Raw genomic sequence first — 25,678 nt, forward strand, 5'->3', positions numbered from 1 at the left:
TCCTCACTCTCTAAGAGCTGTTCGGCAGCTACTGTGCGATGACATGGTGCATTGTCGTCCATGAAAAGGAACTGCGGACCCATAGCGCCTCTAAAAAGACGCACATATGGAAGAAGAATCTCGTTACAATAACGGGTCCCGTTGACTGAACCTGCGTCGAAGATGTGAAGGTCTGTATGACTACCAAGCATGATGCCTCCCCAAACGAGAACACCGCCACCTCCATACCTGTCCCTTTCAATGATGTTCGAGGGATGATTGCGGCTTCCCCGCTCTCTCCAGATGAGTATGCGATGAGAATCGCTACTCAGACCGAATCTGCTCTCATCTGTAAAGAGTATTCGTCTCTATCCATTGTCTCTCCAATTCCGGTGTTCCCGGCACCACAGAGAACGCCTTCTCCGATGGGCAGGCGTTAGAGGTACACACCGTACAGGGCGTCGTGCAAACAGACCACCACCGTGCAGTCTTCTGTCCACGGTAAAATGCGATATCGGTCGTCCAGTCGCCTGTGTCGTGTGTCTAGCGATTTCTCCCGCTGTCTGCCGCCTGTTTCTTCTGGCCTGTAAGGCAATATACCGGTCATCTGCGGGTGTGGTTCCTCGTGGACGACGACTACTAAACCCCCGGATAGCTGTTCCTGTAGTTTGAAACTGTCTTCAAAATCGTGAAACGATGCTGTGAGCAATTCCGAACTCTGCAGCCACACTTGTCACACTGCGGCCTTCCTCCAACTTCCCAATGATTCGACCTCGGGTAAAAGCATCCAGATGTCGTCTAAAAGATTGATTATTCGCCATTTCTCGCTGAGGTAGCAACTCGGTATGATTTTAACTGCTATACGGCGTGCAATCTCTTTGCCAGAAATACTGATCTTACACCGATAACATGCTTTATACTACTCAGACACTCCCCCATTACGTCTACCTGCATATCTGCGCATGTGCTACCGTACATCACCTTACTTAATCTCCTGATTGGTCTTTCTGTCCGCTCTGCCACTTCATTCAGCTGATATGCTAATTTTTCGACTTCGTCCTTAATTTTTGCACACCAGTGTATATACTTCCCCTTTTAAAGGGTATCTGGGGATGAGGAGATTCAAACACCAAATCCTAATAAAGTGGTGACGAATTATCGTCTACCACCTTTTAGTTCGAGCGCCACTGTACAGTCATTAGATTTTTTTTTTTTTTTTGAAGCAGGAAACATGAAAAATGAGCAATGCCCTCGCCGGGATTCGAAACCTTACACCTCGAATACGCTCCAATTGTGCTACCGTTACACCACAAAGGCATGCTGGTAGAAGAGAGAAAATTCCTTATAATGTATTCATTATAAACTTTATGATGTATTAACTGGCTCAATTTTACACCTTTGTCGGTGTTATGTGCTTTATGGTTTCACTGTGATAAAGCAGCGGTACATCTAAACTCTTTTTGTACGTTGGTTGCATGAGGAGTACTCAGGCTGCTAGTCTTGGCCATCATCGCCAGATATGACATCTTTGGTTTCAACTCTATAAGCTATCTGAAGGAATTAGTGTATCGAACACCAGTCATACAGAAACCAGACTACAGAACACCAGACTACAGAAAGCGACACAATCGCTCGTCTTCACGGGTATGTTCACTTTCGTAGACATTGCGGACAATAGCAACTGAATCGTGTTAATCAGACATTTCACGGCATGCGTAAGAATACCTCTATATGCACGATAGTCATTTTGAGCCTCTTCTTGCATAAAAGTAATGACAAATGCAAATCCAATAAAGCTTATTTTCGAATTCTAGAAAGACATCGTATATTTTCTTCCGCAGTTTTCTCAAAACACGTGGGTCACATAGGTGATGGTTTCTTCAGTCATTTCATGTTTTCTTGCGAACTCATGGTTCACATTTCATGCAGATTTGAGGGGATATCCTGTATATCTCTCAGAGAGTTCCTGACTCTTACATATATCTCACACAGAATTCTTGATCCTTCATTTGTATTTGAATATCAATTGAATATTCAAGTTGTAAGGATCTTTAGTTGTATAACATTTATTTTATTTTAAAACTTTAATATCCTCTTTTATTTCCCACTTCCGGCCAGAATTAAACGCGTTAACTTGTTTATGCAAATTGTACTTGCTAACGCCCAAGTATTAAGTTGTGGCTTTTTGCCAAGAGATAGAGAGAGAGAAAGTGAGCCGCCTTGCCACTGCATTACACGCGAATTTTCAATCAAAATCAGCTGCTGTCCGCCTTTAAGGCCAGAGGTTTAGTCCTCGTGATATTTAAGGCGTATTGTAGTTTTCGGCGGTTTGCGTACCATATACGTAATATTTTAAAAGGCCAGTCTTATGTATTTGTGTAAACTATTCAAAGTTCAGCTCTTATTTAAAATGTTAGTTAGTATTTTAATATTTTTGCGTTCAGACCACAAGTGGCTGGTCTCTGTATCCCGAAGTACGGGATCTGTAATATCGTGGACAATAAAGGGTAAAGTTAACCCTTCCTGCTTGTGTCTTCCATTCCACACATATTTGAACATAGCTTGAGTAAGCTTCCTGTTCCTATTCAGGACACATCATATTCCCGAAACAAATCAAAAGATATACAAGTCCTGATAAAGTTAATGTGTAAAATATATTTTTCATCTAATTTAGCAATGCCAGTCAAAGCATTCGCATATATTTCATGTAGCAATGAAATTTTAATCCTGGGTAGAATGGTTTACATTTATTTGGAATTTTTCGGATATCATGTTGAAAATGCGCACGGAGTTTTTTAATGGTTTTTCGAATGCTATTAAGTAAATATCTTCATAGTATTTTATCTTCAAAGTTACCAAGGTTTAAATTATTCAAGAAAGCAAACTCGAGCAACAGAAATTAAGCGCAGTCTGTCAAATTAATCATAAGAAATATGAGAATTATGCATAACTTGTAAGTAACAACATCTCACTTTTTCTTTTACAAAAGCGAAAGTCAGCTCTCTTTCGCAAAAATCTTCCTTTTTCTTTTGTTACAGAAAATACTGTTGGACTGTTGGATTATAAGATGAATTGTTGAATGTGAAATACTACATGATTTCCAGAAAATACTCTAAGATTAAATATATTGCGAGTGTATCCCCTGAAAAGGCAATTCACTAAACCTTATTAGTAATTAAATAAATGTATGCAAAAAGAGATAAAAAATTTTTGAGACATAAAAGTAAATGATACACAGAATAGAACGTGAAATGCTTACGAAGTAGCTAAGAAAGGAGAGTTGTTATTTGTTCCTAAATAATATCAGGAGAATTTGTTGAAAATAAATAATTTCGTGCATTACATACTCTAATTTTTATTGACGTTTTAAAGTTATTAAAAATAATTAAATATTCTTATAGGAAATTCTTTATTCATCATTTATTACAGGCAGTTCACTTGGATTGGTACCCCATCACACGCGATTGCTCTATGTACATAATCACCATAAGCGCTCTAGTTTTCATCATTCATGACAATATAGTCACTTGGTGAGTATTTCTAATTTAACACGAAATGCTTTATATTATATTTATCTCTTTTTATCACACTTTTGATGGAATTTTTATCAACTGAAATTCCTGTTTTCTATGACTGAATGAAAAATCGTTGAGAAATTAAAATTTACAATTATTGAATACCACCAAGGTCTTTTTAAAGAAATAAAATTTTGTAAATTGTTGTAAATAAAAAGAATTGCAAAGAATTTGAAAATTTTTTATTATACCAAAACAAGTTCAAATAATCAAAATTGTCGTAGACTCAAAGCCTTATTTGATTAAATTTTTAAATCTTAACTTCAGTTCTACGACCATGATTCCACAAAGTCCAGCAATTTTTTTTTAAACCAAGAGATACATAACCGAGCAATGCCTTTGAAGCCCGCAGTATAACATACTAGATACATATATTATACTATATATATTTAAACAAATTTAAATTCTTAACAAATACGTATAAAAGTAAAAAAGTAAAAAAGCAAATTTAAATTCTAAAGAAAAGGAAAAAAGCCAAAATAATTTAAAATAATTTAAAAATATGCAAACATGTAAAAGATTTAATTCTCGAACTAATCTACAATATCATTTAAATTCAGAAGCATAAGCAAATCAAGTGCAAAATCTATCCATGAAAATAAATCTACTAATTTAATAAATTAAAATTAAATTAAATTAAACAATTTTTTTTAAATATGCATATGTGAATGATCGTAAAGTAGGCAGGAGACAGACTTATCAAGGGGAAGTTGACTCCAAACCTAACTCTCCAATCATTCAATTCGTGTTTCGTCATTCATGCAGGCAAGGGTAAAGGTCAAAACCAAAAGTAATTCCAATAAAGTGGTACCCTTAGAAATTAACATTTAAGTATTAACATTTAAGAATTAAAGTTCAAAAAGGAAAATACTAATTAAGTCTTTTGAGAAACAAGCAAGTAAAGTCAAGAATTAAACTTTTTCTTAAAAAATTAAATTTTTTAAAAATTAATTTTTTAAAAAATAATAAAAAAATCTAGAAACCAATGTATTTTAGAAATCCTTGTCTACAGAAACTTCCCCTACACGAATATGCATATCAATAAAAAGAAACTATAAAAGAGCTATACATAATCCATATAAACCAATAAGAAATAAAAAAACAAAAAGAAATAAAAAGAACTAATTCACAATTTTTAAAAATAAATATATATTTAAAAATATAATTTCATATTTAGAAAATACTTAGATACTACATAAATTTTTTTTAAAAAAAAATACTTAAAGCAAGTAAATAGTAAGTTTTAATTCTAACTTACCTACTATATGAGTGTTGGGGTCTGCAAAAGTGTTGTGAAAGAGAAGTAAGTGTGTTCTTCAAATTATATAGATGGCGCTTATGTAGGTAAAGTTGAGTGTCAAGCTGCTATCTTTGTTACAGTAAAAAATTTTTGTAAATATTAATATTAATTAAATTAAATTAAATTAAAAATCCTAAAGGTAGTAATATCAATTATTTAGAGAGTTAAGTAACTGAGCCAATCAAGAGATGTATGTTTGCTTGAAGGAAATTAAAGTAAAGTGGTATGTGAAAAAAATGTAAACTGTTTGTAATTTGAAATGTGTGTTCTGTTGAAAAATTGTGAAAATTGTTAAAAAAATTAAGTGAAAGATATTTTGTGTGAAAATTGCAAAAAATTAAAGTAATTAAGAAAAACTGAAATGTTTTAATATTAAAGTTTTAAAGTAAAATTTCCCAAAATTTTTTTGAAATGAAGTCCTTAAGAAACCTTTAAAAATACCCAGAAATTTCTCAAAAATTTCTTTAGGAAGTTAAATAAAACTTAAATTTGATGAAAGAAAATATTAAATGTTTAATGAACTTGATTTAATTGGTATATCAAAACTTAACTAAATACTGGCTAAAGTATGGAAAATTAGAAGAAGATTAAAATCTTCACTCAATTCGGGCTATAATTGAGACTTTTGAAAAGAGTTGGCCCTTTATTAGTAAAAGGAAAGAATCCAGTATTGATTAAATACAGTCAAAGGAGTCTTTAATCCGGACTCGTCGGGACTTCGGCGATTCCGGATTATCGATTTTTCCGGATTATAGATCATCAGTTTAAATCTGGTAAGATGGCATGCAGAAATTATAAAATTAAAAATATGAAACCGTAATTTATAAAATAATGAGCAATTATGATCTAAAGGGTATCAAAATTTACCAAAAAAGAAGCCCAATATTTATTTGTTTACTTTATTAAACATTTCTTTCAACGCGCGGTTGCGTAAAGCATACCTTACGCATAGCCGAAATTAGAAAATTGCAACCAGAAAACTATTTGATTTGCATTCGTGGTATTTATAATGACGAGGAATTTGATTTAAATCATATCAAAGACGGAGTACATCGAAATTAAATACTACATTTAGTAAGGAATTATAAGCCGAATAAAATAAAAACATCTGCTCTGAAGATAACGATAGTGTTGACAAATCAACTTCCAGTTCATTGCGCGCCGCGACGTCTTCCCCCCCCCCTGCGCAGAGCAGCGTGAAATTGATAAACAGATTTCGGAACGGTTAGATAAACAAAGAATATGCCTTTATCCATTTTTTGTAGCAATTCGTTTTTTGTTTGATGGACATCGAAACATACTTTCGTTTTCTAGATCCTTTGGGAGCTCCAGCATCGGAAATTCTATTTGACATAATCAAAAGTTCAAGCTTACTTTTAGAAAATTGCTCTTACAGTCTGCAAAAAATAATAAGCCGGATCCAATTCGAAGATTAAGGAACAACGCAATCATCAACATTAACTGAAATAGATAATTAGATAATTTTAGCTTATATCGTCCGTTATACATTAAACACGCACGCGAAAACGTATTCTGCACTTGCGCAGACGGATATGCGCAGTCGTAAATGTCTTGGGCGCACGAGTAAAACGCCTATGCGCATGAGTCAATGCGGCGCATGCGCAGAAAGATTTTAGCTTTGAGGTCCGGATTATAGATCATTCCGGATTATGGGTGTCCGAATTAACGACTTTTGACTGTATACATATTTACAAAATATTTATAATAAAAATTTACAATAATTTCTCTACTCTTTTATATCCTTCAGTACCCTCCAGTTAAGGTTTAAGGTAATGTTATCATATCCAAAAGAGCCAAAAAATTATAAAGTCAAGGCCTGTCTTTTTAATATATAAATTAATAAATTTTGGTGGTACTTGGTTATCAACTTGTACATTAATTAGTTTTATGATTTCTTCCTTTAAATCGTCATTTTCAGTACATATATTTTTTATTCTGATAATTTGGCTATGAAACGTGTTTTCTATTACTTTTCTAGAGATATTAGACTTACAATTAATTAGTTTAATAGTAGGAAAATGGAAATTCCTTCTTTTATCAAATAATTTAATTTTGTTGTGTTTAATAATTTGCAGGTCTAGGAATTCAATAGTATCTTGATTCGTATTCGTTTTATTAAGTGTTAAACTATTTGGGTAAATTTTGAATTTCTCAAAAGTAGAATTATTATTGAAAGTTATAATATCATCTATGTATCTAAAAGTATGAGCAAATAGCTTTAATTCATTTTTATTTAAACTGAGTTGGAATTTATATTCAAATGTAAAAAGAAATAGGTTACAAATTTGTGTAGAACTGTTTGCTCCCATAGGAATTCCTCTAACTTGCTCAAAGATCTTATTATTGTATTTAATGTAGTTATTAAATAATGCGCAATTCAGATAAGTATTCCATCTTTCAATACAAAAGATGTCAAGTATGTCAGGAAAAAGTTGTGGGAGTTGCATTAAACTAGTAAAAATTTCTTCTAATGGTAGAAAAGTATAAAGGTTTTCAAAGTCATAGCAGTTAATGTTCTTTATTGTTAAACGTTTGAAACTGCTGACAACTGGAGCATTATTATAAATAATCCAACTATAATTGTGTTGTTTGTTAACGAGATGTTGGATTAAATTACAGATTTTTTAAGTATAATTGCAAATATGTAATCTATATTCTTTTTATAATTATTTGTACCATTGGCAATAAATCTAAAGTTGAGTGGTGATTTATGAAATTTTGGGAGAGCATATAGATTTGCTAATCTATTGTAGTTAGATGGTTGTGAAATTTGCAGTTTCTTATGAAATGCTTTTAGCTTTTTTGCAATAACATTTTCTTGTAGATTGGTGAGTTTGTAAGTAATGGCATTATTGAGTTCAGTATTAATTAATGAGATATAAAAAATTTTCATATTATGCTAAAGTTATTATTGGCTTTGTAAATTTTGGTAATTATGAACTTTTCTTTTAAATCCTGTAAAAGAGGTATGAGAATATTCCACTGTAAATGGCTATTAAATTCAATTCTTCGAATTTTTTGCTTGAATTCTTCTAATACTGCATGTTTCCATGCCATAAATGTAGAATTTGGAATATTTAATTTGAAACTAGTTTTAACTATAAATTCGTCTATATTTTTTACGAAACTTTTAAAACTGTGATGTTTGTTAATTTTTAGTACTGGTCTAAATTTGGTACCTTTTTCCATTAAAATTCTTAAATGTTGGTTTTGAACTATTGCTAAATTGCCTGTTATAATATGTTGATTAAATTTATCTATGAAATCTTTGTATTGAAGCTCTTTACAGTATCAATGGGCTGTAGTGGCTAATTCATGGTGGTTAATTAGCAATTTACTAAGAGGTTTTCGATACTTGAAAGCTGGTGAGATCTGTACTTTGGTAGCTGGAAAAAGTTGTTGACTTTTTCTGAAAATTTTGCTAAACTGAATATGATCATAGTTAGGATGAAGGAAATTGATTTTGCAGTAATATTTATTGTATTTGTTATTTGTAGAGAACTTATAATTGCAAAAGTCAATAATAAGGTCTTTGATAATATTGTGCCCTGTAAAATGCTGTTTTACAAATTTTATTAGTAATTTTAAGAAATTGTGCTTACAAGTATGCAACCAAGTAATTATATTTTTAGTGAAATTATCAGTAAGAAAGTAATTATTTATATTATCGTTTAACTTTTTTGTATTTATTGTTGAAAGAAGTTTATTTTTATGTTTATTACCTGCTCTGGTTCCTCGTAATGTTTTTTACTGAATAATTTAAAATGGCTGTAAGTTGGAATTTCAGAATTTAATTTAATGTGTTGGTTGAATGTATTGAGTCCATAAGGGTAAAGTGTTTTGAATTTAAGCATGTAGAGTGACTCTTGAAATAATCTAACTTTGTATTCAGGTACAATGTCCAAAATTTGAATATTATTTTTTTTGAAATCATGTATTTGAAAATGTTCTAATTCAGCTGTATTAAGTGTGCTAAAATTAGTAGTTGCAAATTTTTTAATGTGTGCTCTGTGGTTGTTAATTCTAATATCAAGACTATTTTTGGTCTGTCCAACATATTTAAGATTTCATGTGTTACAAGTGATGAGATAAATGCAATTATAAGTTTTTCAAAATGGGAGTTGTTTAGTGGCTGTGATATTAAAAGGCATATTGCTAACTTTACAAGTAAGTCATTTGCTAGAATGACATTTATGGAAATTTATGTGACTGATACGAGCCGTTATAAAAGTAAAGAGGGAGCTAACCTACAATACAGTGAATTTTTAAAGTAAAAATTCTTAACTCAATTTTTGGACAGAAAAATTTTAAAAAACTGGGAATTTTAATGTTATTGCTAATTAATTCACTAAATTAATAAAAAAATGAACTATTGTATTAAACTCTTTAAGTTAATTAAACTAAATTATTTAGAGAGCGAGTTTAAAATAAAAGCAAAACTATTAGAAAAAGAAAAAGAAAGTTGTTTTTAATAAAAGAGAAAAAAACCAGGTAATTAGCGCTAAAACTGCTAAGTACAAACAAAATTGTTTCATAAGAATAAATTGAGTTTAATTAAAAAAATTAAATTTAAATACATATTTAATTAAATATTCTTTGCGCCATTGCTGCAAGGAATGAATATATATATTAACATTCATAGCTGGAGGTTGCTGCGTTGTAAATAACTGAAAACAGCGGACATACTGAGGTCGTCTGGTTAGATGTAACTTTTGAAGAAATCTCAACTCACCTGACTATCTGAGCATATCTTCATTACTTGTTGATTACTCTATTAAGGTACACCTTATGGCAGGGCACGTCACAATGTGGACAACCTTCGTTCCGCAGTTTTAATTATGATGTGTGTTATAATTTTAATAATGAATACAAGCAGAGAAGCAAGAGACGTCCTTTAGCTCGAAATCGTAGGCAGGAAAAGGATATGCATGATAGTTTGATGGTTTGGTTGCTTATTCTGGTGTATAGCAAGGAATTACTCTACTACAGAAATCATTTTGTTATGCAAGGCTCCGCCGATGAATTCCATGACGTTAACAAGCCTAAGTGTTTGTCGAGAAACCTTTGCGGAGGCAGTGATGTTTGTTGTTTATCTTAACAAGGTATCCTTTGTTACGACTGCAGATTAGCCTTTCAAAGATCTTGCTAAGAGCAGAGACTAGGCTTATAGGCCTGTAGCTTGTTGGGTTGTCTGGTTTTAATGGTTTTTGTATGAGGAAAGTAAGTGCGAGTTTCCATGTGCTGGGAGAGTACGATTTATGCAGACACGCATTAAAGATGCTATTCAGCTTGTAGGGTTTATATTTATTTTAACTAACATTTATTTTAAGTTTAAACTATCTTTCCTGTCAAGCCTTACTTTCCCCTGGAATTGCCAATGCCAGAGTATGTAAATTTTAGTAGAACGCGCAAGGATTCAAAATAGTCAGCGGAAGTTTCTGAGTTAAATAGAAGGGAAACGAGTTCGAAGGTGTGCTTTCTTGCTTCACGAGCGTGGAGGTGGCTAGTTAGAAATTGAAGAACCACGCGTTTCGGCCTGTGTGCTTGCCTCGGCAAATTGTTAATCTTTCAACGTAATATTCAGAGTTTGCTGAATTATCAGCGGTATTTTAGAACGCGGTGAGGTTAGTTACGTTTAGAGGGCCTCGTAGTTAGTCACTTGTTATTATCTCTTTTTAGTTTCTTATTTTTATTTTACCGCCGGGTCGGCGTAGTTTGTGAGAGTCAAGAGCACGCATTTGTAACTTCTAAAGTTGAATAAAAAGGGATTTAAACCCTTCTCAAGACTTTGGTCTATTTCTAGTTCTCAGCAGTCACCACTTTGTTGCGTGCAGGTTGGAAGCGCGCAACTTTACAAGCTTACTAATTATTTTTTCAGGCAAGTTCTTCGTTTTGTTATTTATGGTGTCTTTTCCCGGCGGTTTCCTTGGGTATTAATAATATTTCTATTTTCTAATGGGGAAACGTGAGATCGCTCCAAGTGTATTCCGAGTCTTTGATTAAGATTGATGGCAATTTTGAACTTTGCCTGGGAAATTCGAAGTGTTGTCTCGTGGTTGGGCTGCACTTTTCGGATTCATCAGTTGGAAATCAAGGAGAAGGGCCACATTCTGTTTCATCTCTGATTCTGGTTATGTTGTTCGGTTTTTTTCCCCGAGTTTAGCTGGCCCGAGTACCTCCAACACAAAAAAGGTTGTTCGGGACTCCCATGTAAATCTAAATGCTTTGCAGACTGTATTTTCTTTAAGTTCGTCTTCTTTCTTGGGAAGGCTTCCGTCAGGGAAGAGAAATCTTCGTCATTTTGTGCCACATCCTCTATTCGTCTTGAAGTACAGAAAAACGATTGTACCTTGGAATCGTCAAAACAGGTGGAGAGTTCGGGCAATACTTTCGCTTGTTGCTATTCTCCTGAAAGTCCATATCCTCAGCTGTTGTAACGTTATCAACAGACGTTCTTGAATTTTCTACAAGCTCAGGAAGTCTTTTATCGGAGACCTGACAATAGAGGTTGGGATTTTATAGACAATAACTTCATCATCCTTTAAGGTGAAAGCCTTAAAGTTCGTCTAGCCTAAGATGGTCGTCAAAAATCTGTCTTAAAAATTCATAGTCGAAATCAAATATATGCGTTTATCATAGCTGGTGTATTTAACTTCAGGGCACTTTGTTTTAGTACTTCACGGCGATTGGGCAAGAGTTTTTCGTAATGAGATTTATGCAGGGAAAGAGCAGATGGTTGGGGCAGCCATACTTTAATTGAAAAGTAGAAATTTAAAAGTGTATTGTCAATTACGTATCTTTCAAATCATACATATATATGTATGTATATAGTAAATAACAGCCCCTAACTCTTTTCTTAAATTTATTTTTCGTTTGTATCCTAAAAACAGTAATTGCTTATAATAAGTCTCTCTAAACTGCGTCATTTCAAAACTAATCCTCCTCACATGATTCTTACATAACACTAATGATGCCAATAATAATTTTAAATTTTCTGAACTGGAATTCTGAAACTCGAATAAGCAATCAGAATAAAGCTGAACAGAAACTGAGTTATTTTGAACCGGGTTTTCGTCTTCGATACGTCGCATTCTTTTTTCGCTGCTGTTCCTTGTTTTTGAAAATATTCTCAAGACAGCTATGTAACTATTCAAGGAAGGGCGTGCCTTTTGCCCTAGTTTAATTGCTCGTTTGTCAAAAATATGCTGTAAGCTATAAAAAGTGTTCAAACTGAGACGATTATATCTATAGGCCTATAACTTCATCAATAGGCCAACATCGCTAACAACTACCCTATTGATTTCTAAATCATCACTTATTTTTCATATAACCTTAGAATAGTATATAATGAAACTAATAAAGACTAATTAAAGATACGAGTGACTATAAATATAGAAAAATGTATTGACTAATAATAAATTTAACGTTTTTTTTTTGTTGAAAATATATTTATTAAAAACTATTTTTTATCTAATCATAACCATAACTAGCAAATGTTATTTTTATGCGTGGTTTGAAAAACTTATTATTTGAACGGCAGTTTTTTTCCTTATTTCAGGATTGAAGCCTTGGTACTCTTTTCTATGTTTATTGCATACTTACTGCTACTTTACTTCAACTGCCATGTACAAGATGTTACAACAAAAACGGTGAGAAATTATTGCACTTATTTTTTGATAATATTAATGAATTGATTACAGGATATATTCATTCCGACACAGCAGTTATTACGTTCTATTTAATAATCTTTGTAAATTAACAGTTGTCTGGAAAGGCCGAGCTTTCGAATATTCAATCAAACAAATAATCAGGCTGCATGAAAAACACACATTTTAATAAATTTCACTAAACTAACTCTGTCATATCTGCAACAAGATTTAATTTCAATTGAATCATTTTTTCTTCTCCGCTAATTTATCTGACAAGATTTTCAGGTGCTCCTGTCATTCCATGCAATCTAAAGTCGCCTCCTTAATTTGACTCTTTCCATCCACCCAAAACCATTTCTTTTCATCTTCTACTATTCTCTCGTCATTCAGTTTCTTTCCACACCTCAGAGTCTTCGCATCAGACGCCATACGCCATGTCAAGGGCCATTTATGTATTTCATCTTTATTATATTCCAAAGAATGACTTAATGAAGACCTGAGAAGAATTAGGGTAGAGATGAGATAGGGATATAAGAGATGAAAATTTTTTTTTATTTCCATTTGGAATATCTTTTTGATCGTATACGTGCAACTATTCTACAAATTAATTTTTCTTTAGATTTTATTCACACTTAGTATTCACAAAAGTAAAATATCTATCTAATTCAGCTAACTACAAACATAGCAAAATCTCAAGTCGTTCTGAAAAGATTCGACAAGAAATCCGAGCAATGCATATGCGACTCAAGTGACCCGTTAGCAAATAACGATCGTTACATAAAAAGAGGCTTTTTATTACATAAGGAGGGAAAGCACTTAATTCTACAATAGTGCGAAACATAGGCTTCAAAATATTATCTGCGTTAAAAGTTTCTCAGCGATGATGGAGGTTATTGTCACTAATGAGTCCAACTTTATTGAAAATGTATGATCAAGTCAAAGAAGTCAAAACTGTAATTACCATTGCAGTGCGCAATATATGTATTGTACTTAGTAATTAAAATAAAGGTCTATGAAGGATAGTAGTACAAATATAAGGTGATCAGTTTATATTCAAAGCAAATATTCCAGTTAGTATATTGTTATGAATTTTGCATATACGTAAATAATTTTAGAAAATTAGATGTGATTTTTTTTTTTTTTTTTTTTTTTTTTTTTTTTTTTTGAAATACTTGAATGAGACGAAGCTCGGCCGAAAAAATAAGTTTAAAGGGGCAAGTCTAATTAACATTGAGGGAAATAGCCAAATTTGACAAGAGATCGGCAAAAGTCGCCAAGCGTCGCAACCAGTTAGCGACATTTCAGCCCGGTTTCTGTATAACTGGTATTATAATTGAAAAACTGCAATTGATCCCTGTATGTAACTGTAATCCTACCGACTCTCATATGCTTTCCAGTAACTTTGAGAAGTGGAAGGTACTAGATATTTCTCGGCGACCTGCGAAAACTACATAAGACCGAAGAGAGAGCATCCATTTCTCAGTTTTTAGTTCAGAGCTGAATTCGGAATATTGAGATATTCATGAGAGCTTCGCTTTTTAGATGCGCTTTGAATTGCGTTGTGCTTAATGTTCTTAGTAGTTTGAATTGTAAATTCTGTTTGTGCTCTGTGATATTGAAAACAACTGTACGAGTATTTTTTGGGAAGTTCCAGAACTATAAAGTGTTTCTTTTGGTAAAATAAATTTTATCAAGCTGTTATTATCAGTTCTATGTGCATTCAATCCATTACGAACCCGTACGCAGGCAAGAATATAACCATGTTAGGATTTACCCATCAACTGATAAGACATGAAGAAACAACAAGGCATTTTATGCCTATCTTTTTGAAAAACACATAGTGCCTTTAAAGCAACAGAGCGGAATAGAAAAAAAATATTTATTACTCATAAATGAAACCTTTTTAAGGTACAAATTTTAACAGATGAATTTTTATTATTACAGTACAGAAAATTTCTTTCTTTTACCGCAGGCAAAACAGGTTCACGAGTGGTGGAAAAACAAGAAAGGAACTTCTCTCGAAAGCTTACCTTACACCGTGTTTGATGAAAAGTCACCACTGTTGATGATCGATCCTCGCTCCTTCACTCGTTATCACAGCAATGAAGACTCTGCCTGCCCATCATCTGGTAGCACTTCGCTCATGGCTTCCAGCGAAATGACCAGCAGTGGTGAAAGCGACACGTTAGCGAAAGAAAGTGGGCAATTCAAGCAACCACCTTTGCTTGTTGAGCAAATAATCACTGAGAAGTACATTGTGGTTAAAGATATTGATGACGGATTGGATACCTTACAGAAAGGTAAAAATTTGCTTCAATAAAATGAAACGAAACCTAAATTTCGTATTGTTTAACTATATGCAGTGGTATCAATAAGGTTATGCACCCGCCCCGAAATTAATCGTACTATGGGAGGGAAAATACTATCTTGCTGATGACAGTACTCCACGATTTACAAGGGAATCACTCATCTCAGTTAGTGTGGAAATTAATTATATTGTAGGATGCCTGACGCAGACTTTTGACTATGTGCTGTATCTAATTATAATCTTTCACTGCATACTGGTGTTATTTTTAAGTCAGATTAATGCTATGCCAGAGTCAATCCTGTGCATCGGACAACCCTGTGAAGGTGACATCCTCCTACTTATGATTATGTCATTATCAAGATTTCTGTTCTATTATGTCGATCGTACGGCGTATCGATCCAGTGCTAGTGTCTGTTCTGCGCCAAATATGTGGTCTTGCGCAGTTCGGCCCTCTGAATATAACCCAAGTGACTACCTCGTTTGAATCCCTGTCGCAGCACTATCTCGTACTGGAAAGTACAGAATTTAGGAATAGAATTCGTTAGTTATTTATTGTCAGAATCTTTAAATGCACTTATTCAGTGAGTGAGTGTGCGCTTATATATTCACACACGAGCACACATTTATAGTCGAATAAAGGTAACAGAATTAATTATGCAGTAGAAAAAATTCTCAAATTTCTTCATACTCTAATTGCAATCTTTATGAATTAAGACAGAAAAACTGAAAATTCTAGAATAATACTAAATTCTTCATTTACAGACAATAACATTTCATACAGCTTATTGTAATAGAATGCTTAATACTCGGTTTGGTTAAAAAAACAACTTCCCTGGTATATGAACCTCTAGCGGCCTACCCTCTCAACCAATTAAAATGAAATTTCAGATACTATTATTTCAAAGTATGCGCTCGATTGCGATGATTTCAAACAATAGAGTTCTTACGGTTACAGTAAAAGCTTTTCGAAATTTTGCAGGGCAATATCTGTTTCTTCCCTGCGCAAATTAATCAACGCACTGAAAAACCACAAATGGCGTTAGAACAATACGCGTATGACGAAAATTGACGGCGTAAAATATTTGAAAAGAAGAGCATTGTAAAGTACTAGAGACAACACAAGAGAAGAGAGCAAATAAAACTTTTATTGGAATTAAAGTTTTCAATGTACACAAAAAGATACATACGTTTCAAGACAGAATCATCTTCAGCAACTTTGCAATTTCGTGACCACCACAATCCCCCTGATTTCACTCCGATGGATTTCTAGTTCTGGGGTGTATGCATCAAATCCACGAGATTTGGAAAAAGTGAAAGATGCCATACACGTGAAAATTAGACAAATTCTTCCTGCTATGCTATTTTCATCTTTGTTGTAAACAGTCTCCCGCATGCAATACGTTATCATCTGTGATGGTGGGCACGCTGAAATCTTGTAATTCCAATAAAACGTGAAAGCTCTATTGTTTTAAACCATCACAATCTCGAACGCGAACCTTCAAATAACAATATCTGAAATTTCATTTCGATTGGTAGAGCATATAGGCCATAGTTCCATATATGGGGGGAAACCACCCTGTATATATCTCTGTCTATCCTGCTCTATATATATATATGTAAGAAAAATAAATAATATGGAAAAAATCAAATTAGCAACGTAAATTAATTTTCCTCCTGTATTCTAAAAATATTAACCTCTATTTGCATTGCGTCATTTCGAGACTAATCTACGTCATATGATTCTTATGTAATTTTGATGATGTACAGGCATTTGAATTTTTGGAAGCAGGCAAGATGAAATATAAGCAAACGCCTTCGCCAGAAATCGAACCACGGGCCTCTGAAATACCGGCTCAGTGTGCTGACCACTACACCACGAAGGCACGCTAGGAAGGTGGGAGAAATACCTTATATACTCCCTTTTAAAGGGCGATTGGGGTTTTTTAGGGGACCCAATTGCCAAATCCTGGGTGAGGAGAATCATCATCCAACACCCTTTTAGTTCGAGCGCCACTTAGAGACATTAGGTTAATTGGAAAAGTCGGAGAGATGAAAACTTAGCAAACGCCTTCGCCGGGAATCGTACCACGGACCTCTGAAATACCTTCACAGTGTGCTGATCACTACACCACGAAGGCGCGCTAGGAAGGGGGGAGAAATACCTTATAATGTAAATGGAACTAAAACTCAAGCAGCTAGTAATAATTTTACACAAATATTAACTATCCAATCAAAATGCATTGAGAAACGAAACTAACTCAATCTAAATTAAGATTTCACTCTGAACATAACACATTTGCTTTTTACACTTTGGCCTAGCAGGACTGCAGTCTGTCTGCTCCTTCTATCTTACTGCAAATTTATCGAAAATGTACACTTTTTGGAATAGGTACATTTAATATGCCCACTTGTATGTGCCAGCAATATGCTTGCTGAAGTAAAAGTTGAATTAAATATACCTTAACTGCCAAATTTCTTATTCATTGTAGATCGGCGGTTAGTGACATTTAGATTCGATTTATGCGCTAGTCATAATGGGTGGCCTAAAATAGACTGACATTTTTTAAAAAATTCATAACAGTGAAACGGTTAAAGTAAAAGAAAATCCTGCAACAAATTCCTGTGACAGGGCATAAATGTTTCCCAATAGAGTTCCTGGTTTTAGTTCAGCAATTTTCCGACAGATGGTGATACCAGTCTACTCTACCGTTATTCCAGTTTTGATATGCAAATCATCAAAATGCTCATACGCAGAAGGGTAAAGGAGTCTTATGTCTGACTGGACGTAGAGTAGAGAGCTGAACAGCAGATTCTGAGGGAAAGTATTGAAAATGACGTATTCGTTGGAGGAAATGATTTTCCTTGTATTGGATTTCCTATGTCTGGGGGGGGGGAAGTGTTACAGCATAAGAAGCTTTCAGTGCTGATTTTAAGGCGCTGATGGTACGCAGCCGAATACAATAAAAACACTGTATGAGAAATTCAAACGAATAAAGGTAATGTTGCGGATGGGAAAGTCACAAATGCTGGACAACAGTGATCGGTTATTACAGAAACAGTTGTAAAGGAAACAATTGCACCCTCCCCTATAAACTTAATCCGAAAAATGATACGCTTCCCTAGAAATTTAGTTCGAAAAACTGCAGTTTACTTTTGACTGTAAGCTTTTCTCTCATAATATCTCCTAAATATATAACCTCAAAGCAACAAAATAATTGTCTTCCATAAATGAAAATATCCTTTATTTGACTCCTTGTTTGTGCCTATAAAAATCTATCAGTGTATTCTTTATGGCGTTTACAGATGTCTTCATTCTGTAATATCTTAGTTAAATTGGTAGGCCTTGAGGGCTAGAATGTTGAAGAACTGTATAGCCATTTATCGTAGTTTCTGTAAGCAAATGACAAGTCCCTTGGACTACTTATCTGTTTATTCCAACTCAAAATAGTTGAACAGATGGCCCTTTTCTCAAAATAATTGAACAATAAGCCCCCACTTGGGTTTTAACTCAAAATAGAAAATAAGAAGTAATCTGATACTAAATAAAATAAAATCAGCTGAAGCTGCACAAAACTAACTAAAAGAGTTGGCTGTTTCTTAAGATCACCGGCGAATACTAACAGGTATATAACAATACGGCCGAATAGCAGTAAGATTAGATTAGCAGCAACAACTTGCTCAGAAGGCAGACACGCGCTTCTAAGCTTTTCTAGTGAACTGACCTTCACTTCAGTTTAAGTACTTGTTTCTACCTTATTTACGTAAAACGTAATCCTAAAAACTATTTCTGGTAGGGAGAAGTAGGTGGGAATTGAGAAAGTAAAGGAAGGGTTTGTTCCAGCATAAAACTGTTAGAAAATTAAAATAAACCCTGCAATTCCTTTGCAATTGTGTCCAAAACCAACAGAATGGTATTTTTAAGCATTATAAATGCTAAGACTTTAGAATATTATGCGTAACTAAATTCAGTTTAATTTTATTGACCCTGGATATTAAAATAATCAAATATCATATATCTTAATTGAATTCTAGTACCTATTTTTACTAATTTAAACAAAAACTATTATTACAAATCATGCAGCTATTTAAATAAAGAGGGCAATAAAAAGTGCAAGAAATAAAAGATGTTAATTTATTATTTAGATATTATAATAGTTTTTGTCAAATAAAAAAGTTAAAAGTAAGATTGTTTAAGAATTTACATATTTTCATTTGGCTTTAAATTTTACATAATAAATAAAATTTAGATGTTTGCAGTATTTAGTTAGTTCATGCAAAAATTTAATCTCTGATGTTTTCTATTTATTCTTTTTAAAACGAATTTTTTTAAAAAAATAAGGTAAGTTAAGCTCTTTATTCCACATTAGGTGTTTATAATAAATCAAAAGCAACCTAAAAATTCAATTCACTTTGAAAGAAAGTAAATTGATAACTCTTTGCCAGTTGTTTCGAAATTATTAAGTTCCTGATAGAGAGTCCTTATTTTTTTATATCCCGTTTCAATTCTCTTAAGCTTTCTTACTCAGAGAAATTTTATCATTTTTAAGAGAGAATTATATGCCTATATTAGGTGAGATATTGCAAATACAGCCTTCGTCATCGTCAAAATCAGAATTATTTGAGCTGGTTCCAAAGAATTTAATATTTCTTTTTAATATAAAATAAAACTTACGCATTTGAATTGTTTGCAAAACAAAAGCAAATAAAGTTATTCTTTTTATTTGTGTCAGGCATGTCATTTTGTAATAATTTTAATCTCTGTTATGCTTATTTACGAAAATCAATACTGAAATTCATTTTTACTAATTTATATTACATACTTTTTGAGTAGTTAAAAATTAGAAGATTTATTTTTTCATTCCCTTAATGGCTTGCTTTATTTAAAGAAAGTAGTTTATTTTTATTCAAAACAGCTAACAATTTTCTTTTTCTTGAACAGTTCCTAAGGATTTTGAAGAATCTCATGAAGTTCGTTTATGGAGTCTTCCAGAAAAACCTCTTGAGAAATTCATCTTCTTTTTAATGTGGATACCGAATTTTCTATTCTTCATCACTATTCCACGATGTGACTTACCACGGCGTACCAAGTTATTTCCGTTAACTTTCTTTACTTCCATCGTATGGCTTGGAGTCCTTTCATATATGTGTTTCTGGATGGTTTCTGTTATCGGTAAGTATAAGTAAGCCTCACATATACAGAGGCTGTTCCCACATTTTTAGACGATGTATATTGTATTCACAAAACTAAATTACATAAAATTCTTGTGTTTTAAATGTTCTATTTGACATCCCTTATTCTGAACTATCTTTAGACACCGCAATTTCCAGGATAATAATGCCTTTTGAAGTGGCAGAAGAGATATTCTATCCCATTCCTCCCGAACTGCTTTCCAGAGTCCTGTTAGGGTTTTGGGACAACGTTTGGATAATGCAGTTTTTAAAAGTCCGAAAGCACAAAAATCCATAGGTGACACATCGGGAGATTTAGTAGGGATATGAGTGAAAGGTATGGCCTTGATACCAGTTTTTTGTTCCATTTCTTTTAGGAAATTTGCAGTGGATTTTGATGTGTGACTGCTAGCTTTGTCCTGATGGAGTCTCCCAGATTGATGGCACTGTGGGTAAAGCGATGGTATTTCATTCAGAAAAATTTGCGATAAAATATGTTCCTGATAGTATTTGGAGTTAATCTTGACATTTTTTTGCACTCTCTTTATTTTTAACTTGCCATTATAAGAAAAAACAGCAACAATCATGAATCCCGTAGAAAAACTTTTCTTCGATTCTTTGAACCATGTACTTAAATTTTTTCTCCCCTTTTATGATAATAAATGGCTCTTTTTTTGTTGCAATCATTTAAATACACCCATGCTTCATTTATTGTGACAATTGTTTTCCATTTTTCTTTGGATAAGTGTTTCTCATATAGAATTCTGCAGCGTGTCCTGCGTTGAGCGATATGCTTCGGAAGAAGACCATGCACATTGCGTTTCTTCGCTTTCTTAAGATTTAAATCAACGTTTATCATTTTGTTTACAGTGGACACCGAGCATTTTAATGATTTTGCAACTGTCCTTTGACTACGGGGATTTTCTTTTAACATTAAACAACGTACCTTTGCAATAGTCGGAGATAAATATACTATACTTAAATGACTTACTTGATATTCTTATTTAATGAATATACTTAAATTTAATAAAGAACTACTATACTTAAATGACTTACTTATAGTATGGCATAATTATATATTACAATACTTCGTAGTAATACTGTTTCTTTAACGCTATTTTTTCGATTATATGCGCAAGGTCTGAGCACCAACCTGTATCATGAACGTAATAATCGATTAATATGAATGATATACGCTATAGCACTTAGGACGTTATAACCGAATCCATGTATCCAAATATAACGATAATCCGTGCATCCAAATATTGCACCGATGGAGCCACTGAAGACTGGAAAAACACAATATAATTTTAATCACCAGAAAGTCATAGAACACTATTTAACTGTATAGACGATGTTAGCACGTTGCAAGCAAATATTCACAAACAAAATAAGCAGAAATTTGGCATTACCAAGAAGATTTCTCCTCAATTCAAAATAAACTGTCATCATTATATTTTTGTACGTCGTTCTCTTTCTGTATTGGAGCTCCCAATATTTAATTCCGACGGTGAATTACAAAACCGTGAAGAAAATATTTCTGAAAATAAAATGGAGTTTGAAATTATTGCGCCGTTAACTGACTTGTTCGAATTTGGCAGCTAGACAAAGCGCGCAAGCCTCGACCTCAGATGTTTTATATAATCATCCAGTAAATAATATGTACATGGAATGTCAGTCTCTCAAACAGCAGTTCAGTCTAAACTTTTCAGCGGTTTATACAATGGCATTAAACCTTTCGAAGGTTCTTCTGTTAATTTAATAGAATCTTTTTTAAATGACATAGAAGAATTAGGTACTATTCGATTTTGAGGGCCGTGAAAAATCGCCAAACTATTGTTGACGCCAATGCTGCCAAAAGTAATTGTGGCAAACCTAACGCAAGAAAGGAAGTATAATAAATAGTAAATAACTATCTAAGATGGATGTTTTAATTTAGATGAAAGGTTAATTTCATATAATACTTTTTTTATTATTATAATTTATATAAAAAAGGCTAAACATGACTGAAAAGAAGCATCATTATTATAATTTATATAAAAATTGCTAAACATAATTGAATGGATGCCTGCATCGCAATTTCGCTACCGAGTTATCGCTAAAGCATACTTTCATCTCGTTGATTGCTCAAACATAATTTTCTATAATGTGTGTGATTATGGTAAAGCCTCGAGGGCTATCTGCCTAAGGGAAGGGATGCCTTCGTGGAGTACTTTCTAAGGGAAACTGGCTCGTATACACGTTACACATGGGGAAAACCACGAAAACACCCATGCAGCCAACCCATTCGCGGGATTCGAACCTCGAACTGAACTACCACTGTTCAGCGACTTTACCGCTCGGCCACTAGTGGGCCAATTTTCTATAATAAATGATGCCTTTTCTTTGAAAAAATTCTCTGTAAAGTGCAGAATCGCCCACTTATTTGTTTGCCGCTTTTTACAAGGGTAAGAACAATTGGATTTTTGTCAATTTTCTTTTACTTTTTAAGTGAAAATAGGTCGATGTGTACATAGATAAAGTCAAGGGTGTGCGCAGTGCCATTTTTGTGCAATTCTAGGATTTTTTTAAAGTGAAAATAGGTCGATGTGCACATGGATACCGAGTATGTGCAATTCTTAAAAACGCGTCAAGCAGTGGGTGATTCTGCACTTTAACCAAAATTCTATTGCACACTTTTCGTCATGGGCAATTTCCAAATTGTTAAATCCATAGGATATCAAAAAAGAATTTAAAAATTAAACTAGTATTTCAATGGCGTCTTAAGAAATATAGAACTATATATAAACTTACGCAATCTGAAATCAGCGCGTACGCTAGATTTGGCGCGCTGTTATGGGCGCGTTTGCTAAATTTGGCGCTTTTGCGCATACATTTTCGCTGCAATTTTTTACGGTCCTCAAAACGAAACAGTACCAAGAACTATTTCAACTGAATAGAATTACGAACAATGTTCACAAGATTATATTTACAAAAAAAAAAAAAAAAAAAAAAATATTTATCGGGTTCGCTAAAACATTTGTAATGTCAATATTGCCAAATCCCGAGTGTACCGTATACTAGGATTAAACCAAGTATTTTTAAATGCATGGAAATGGACAAAAACGTAACAAACAGTTCATCAGAACTTTTATAGGTAATATATTTCGTATTTTTGCTCACAATTTCTCTAATTTTGATGTCAACATTTATTAGTAATTTATCAAGCCATTAATTTTGTCGTTTTCCATTAAAAGTGTTAATATTTCTTTCTCCATTTCCATTAATTTTCCGTCAGATATTTTGGACAGCCGTTAAATATGCATGGATATGCAACGTCTTTTAACATTTGACGTTTTCTCGGAATTCTTAAAATCGCCCCGTTTATAATCGTGAATACATTTTCACGCATAATCATATCTTAACGAAAATTGTACTTTTTGCTCTGAATGCTGTAAAAGTGTTTCATATTATGTCAGCATATTAATTCAAATAAATTCGTCCTTACTTCAAAAATAATAAATAAAGTCATATTTCAGCACTAAAATAATTGCTAACATGTGATTTGCGTTGATTGCGGAAATATGATTTTTTAAAATATATAAAAGGCATAACTTGATAACTTAATTTATAGATTAGTTTCATTTTTAAATATTTTGCTATAATATTTATAAAAAATATTTTAATTATTTTAAAAAAATTTTAACAATAATTTAGCACGTATTTTTAGTACTAATTAAATTTAATAATTCAAGTATTTATATTAAATTTATATTTCATTAGATGAATCTACCTTAGATTAATATATTTAGATGAAATAAAGTAATGAAACATTGCAAAATAAATCTTATGCAGACTTAAGATTCTTGAAAGAGCAAATTTAGTCTCTTCTCATTCTAAAAGTAACGCTGATGAACTATGAAAAAGATGCTAAAACGACCACGTCTGATAGCGGTCATATCATGACGTTTCAGAGACTTCGACAAATTGCCAAGATGCAAAGGCAAATATTTTGCGTCTTCGCAATGTTGTAAAGACGTCGTAAAAGTTACCACAACCACTTTGCAACCTCTCGGACCAGTTTGCAACGTCGTTACGACGTTGCCGTGCTACTTGGAAAAGTATAAAATTCTACACGAAACGAATATATAGTTTTAGATTGCAGCATTTGTTGCTGTAAACTTTTAGAAAAAAGTAATGACATTCATCAAACACATTTAAAGATCTATCGGTACTATTCGGTTTCGAGGGCCGTAAAAAATCGCCAAAATATTGTTGATGCCAACAATAATTGCGGCAACCCTAATAATTGCGGCAAGAAAGGAAGTATAATAGTAAATAACTATTTAAGACTGATGTTTTAATTTAGATGAAAGGTTAATTTCATATGATACTTTTTTTATTATTATAATTTATGTAAAAATTCCTAAACATAACTGAATGGATGAGTGCATCGCTATTTCGCTACCGACTTATCGCTAAAGCATAATTTCCTCTCGTTGGTTGTTCAAACGTAATTTTCTATAATGAATGATGCCTTTTCTTTGAAAAAGTTCTCGGCAAAGTGAAGAATCGCCCACTTATTTGTTTGCTGCTTTTTACAAGGGTAAGAACAATTGGATTTTTGTCAATTTTCTTTTACTTTTTAAGTGAAAATAGGTCGATGTGTACATGGATACCGAGTATGTGCAATTCTTAAAAACGCGTCAAGCAGTGGGTGATTCTGCACTTTAACCAAAATTCTAGTGCACACTTTTCGTCATGGGCAATTCCCAAATTGTTAAATCCATAGGATATCAAAAAAGAATTTAAAATCAAAACAGGATTTAAAAATTAAACTAGTATTTCAATGGCGTCTTAAGAAATATAGAACTATATATAAACTTACGCAATCTGAAATCAGCGCGTACGCTAGATTTGGCGTGCTGTTATGGGCTGCTAGATTTGGCGCTTTTGCGCATACATTTTCGCTGCAATTTTTTAAGGCTCTCGAAACCGAATAGTACCGAAAAATCTCTTGAAATTGCATAAACACATCGCAATTGTAAAATGTATAAAGTAAAATGTATAAAGTAAACATAAGTATTCAGAGCACTAAGTTAAAGGGCATGCGGCTGGAATCTAGATTAAACATGGCTTATAATTTAAAATAATTAATTGAAAATGTCGGATTAGTAGATACATGGCGCGCGGCCAATAATCTCTGTCTAGTCAATGAAAATGCTTTCGTTTTTCGCATTTATGTTTCATACGCAAATGAAATTTTCAACAACGGATATTTCTATTTAGGTTACACGCTTGGAATTCCAGATACAGTTTCTGGTTTGACAATTCTTGCAGCAGGCACTAGTGTCCCAGAATTAGTGTCAAGCGTCATAGTCGTCCGAAATGGTAAGTATATTTACACATTTTTTAAACTAAAATTCTAAATGCGACAAAGCACTTGCGTTATATAACTTTTTATCAGAGTACGCCAGGAATATATAAAAAAATTAAGGTTTAAATAACACTTTCCTCTAAATAGTGGAGAAGAATAATGATTATAATCTTTTGTACTCGGGACTGACCCGCTAATCCAACTTGTTGGAAAAAAGGTACATTAAGAATTACGAAATTATAAGAGAAAAATTATCACAAAATATAAATCGGTACTTATCGGTTTCACAAGCAAGAGAGCACCAAGCATAAAAGTGTTGTC

The 25,678-nt window shown here is 33.1% G+C and overlaps 1 protein-coding gene across 1 annotated transcript in view; it reads left to right on the forward strand.

Annotated features, from left to right (window-relative positions):
• Positions 1 to 25,678, forward strand: part of LOC118190075 (sodium/potassium/calcium exchanger 5-like) — a 56,203-nt gene that overhangs the window by 23,087 nt on the left and 7,438 nt on the right. The window contains exons 5-9 of the mRNA XM_085816922.1: positions 3,409 to 3,509; positions 12,434 to 12,524; positions 14,497 to 14,824; positions 19,772 to 20,002; positions 25,270 to 25,371. Of these exons, the coding sequence (XP_085673048.1) occupies positions 3,409 to 3,509; positions 12,434 to 12,524; positions 14,497 to 14,824; positions 19,772 to 20,002; positions 25,270 to 25,371 (853 nt within the window). The remainder of the gene's footprint in view (positions 1 to 3,408; positions 3,510 to 12,433; positions 12,525 to 14,496; positions 14,825 to 19,771; positions 20,003 to 25,269; positions 25,372 to 25,678) is intronic.

This window comes from Stegodyphus dumicola, chromosome 5 (assembly GCF_044657685.1).
Source record: "Stegodyphus dumicola isolate Sdum_Otavi_A_Nest chromosome 5, ASM4465768v1".
In the NCBI taxonomy this organism is placed as follows: Eukaryota; Metazoa; Arthropoda; class Arachnida; order Araneae; family Eresidae; genus Stegodyphus; species Stegodyphus dumicola.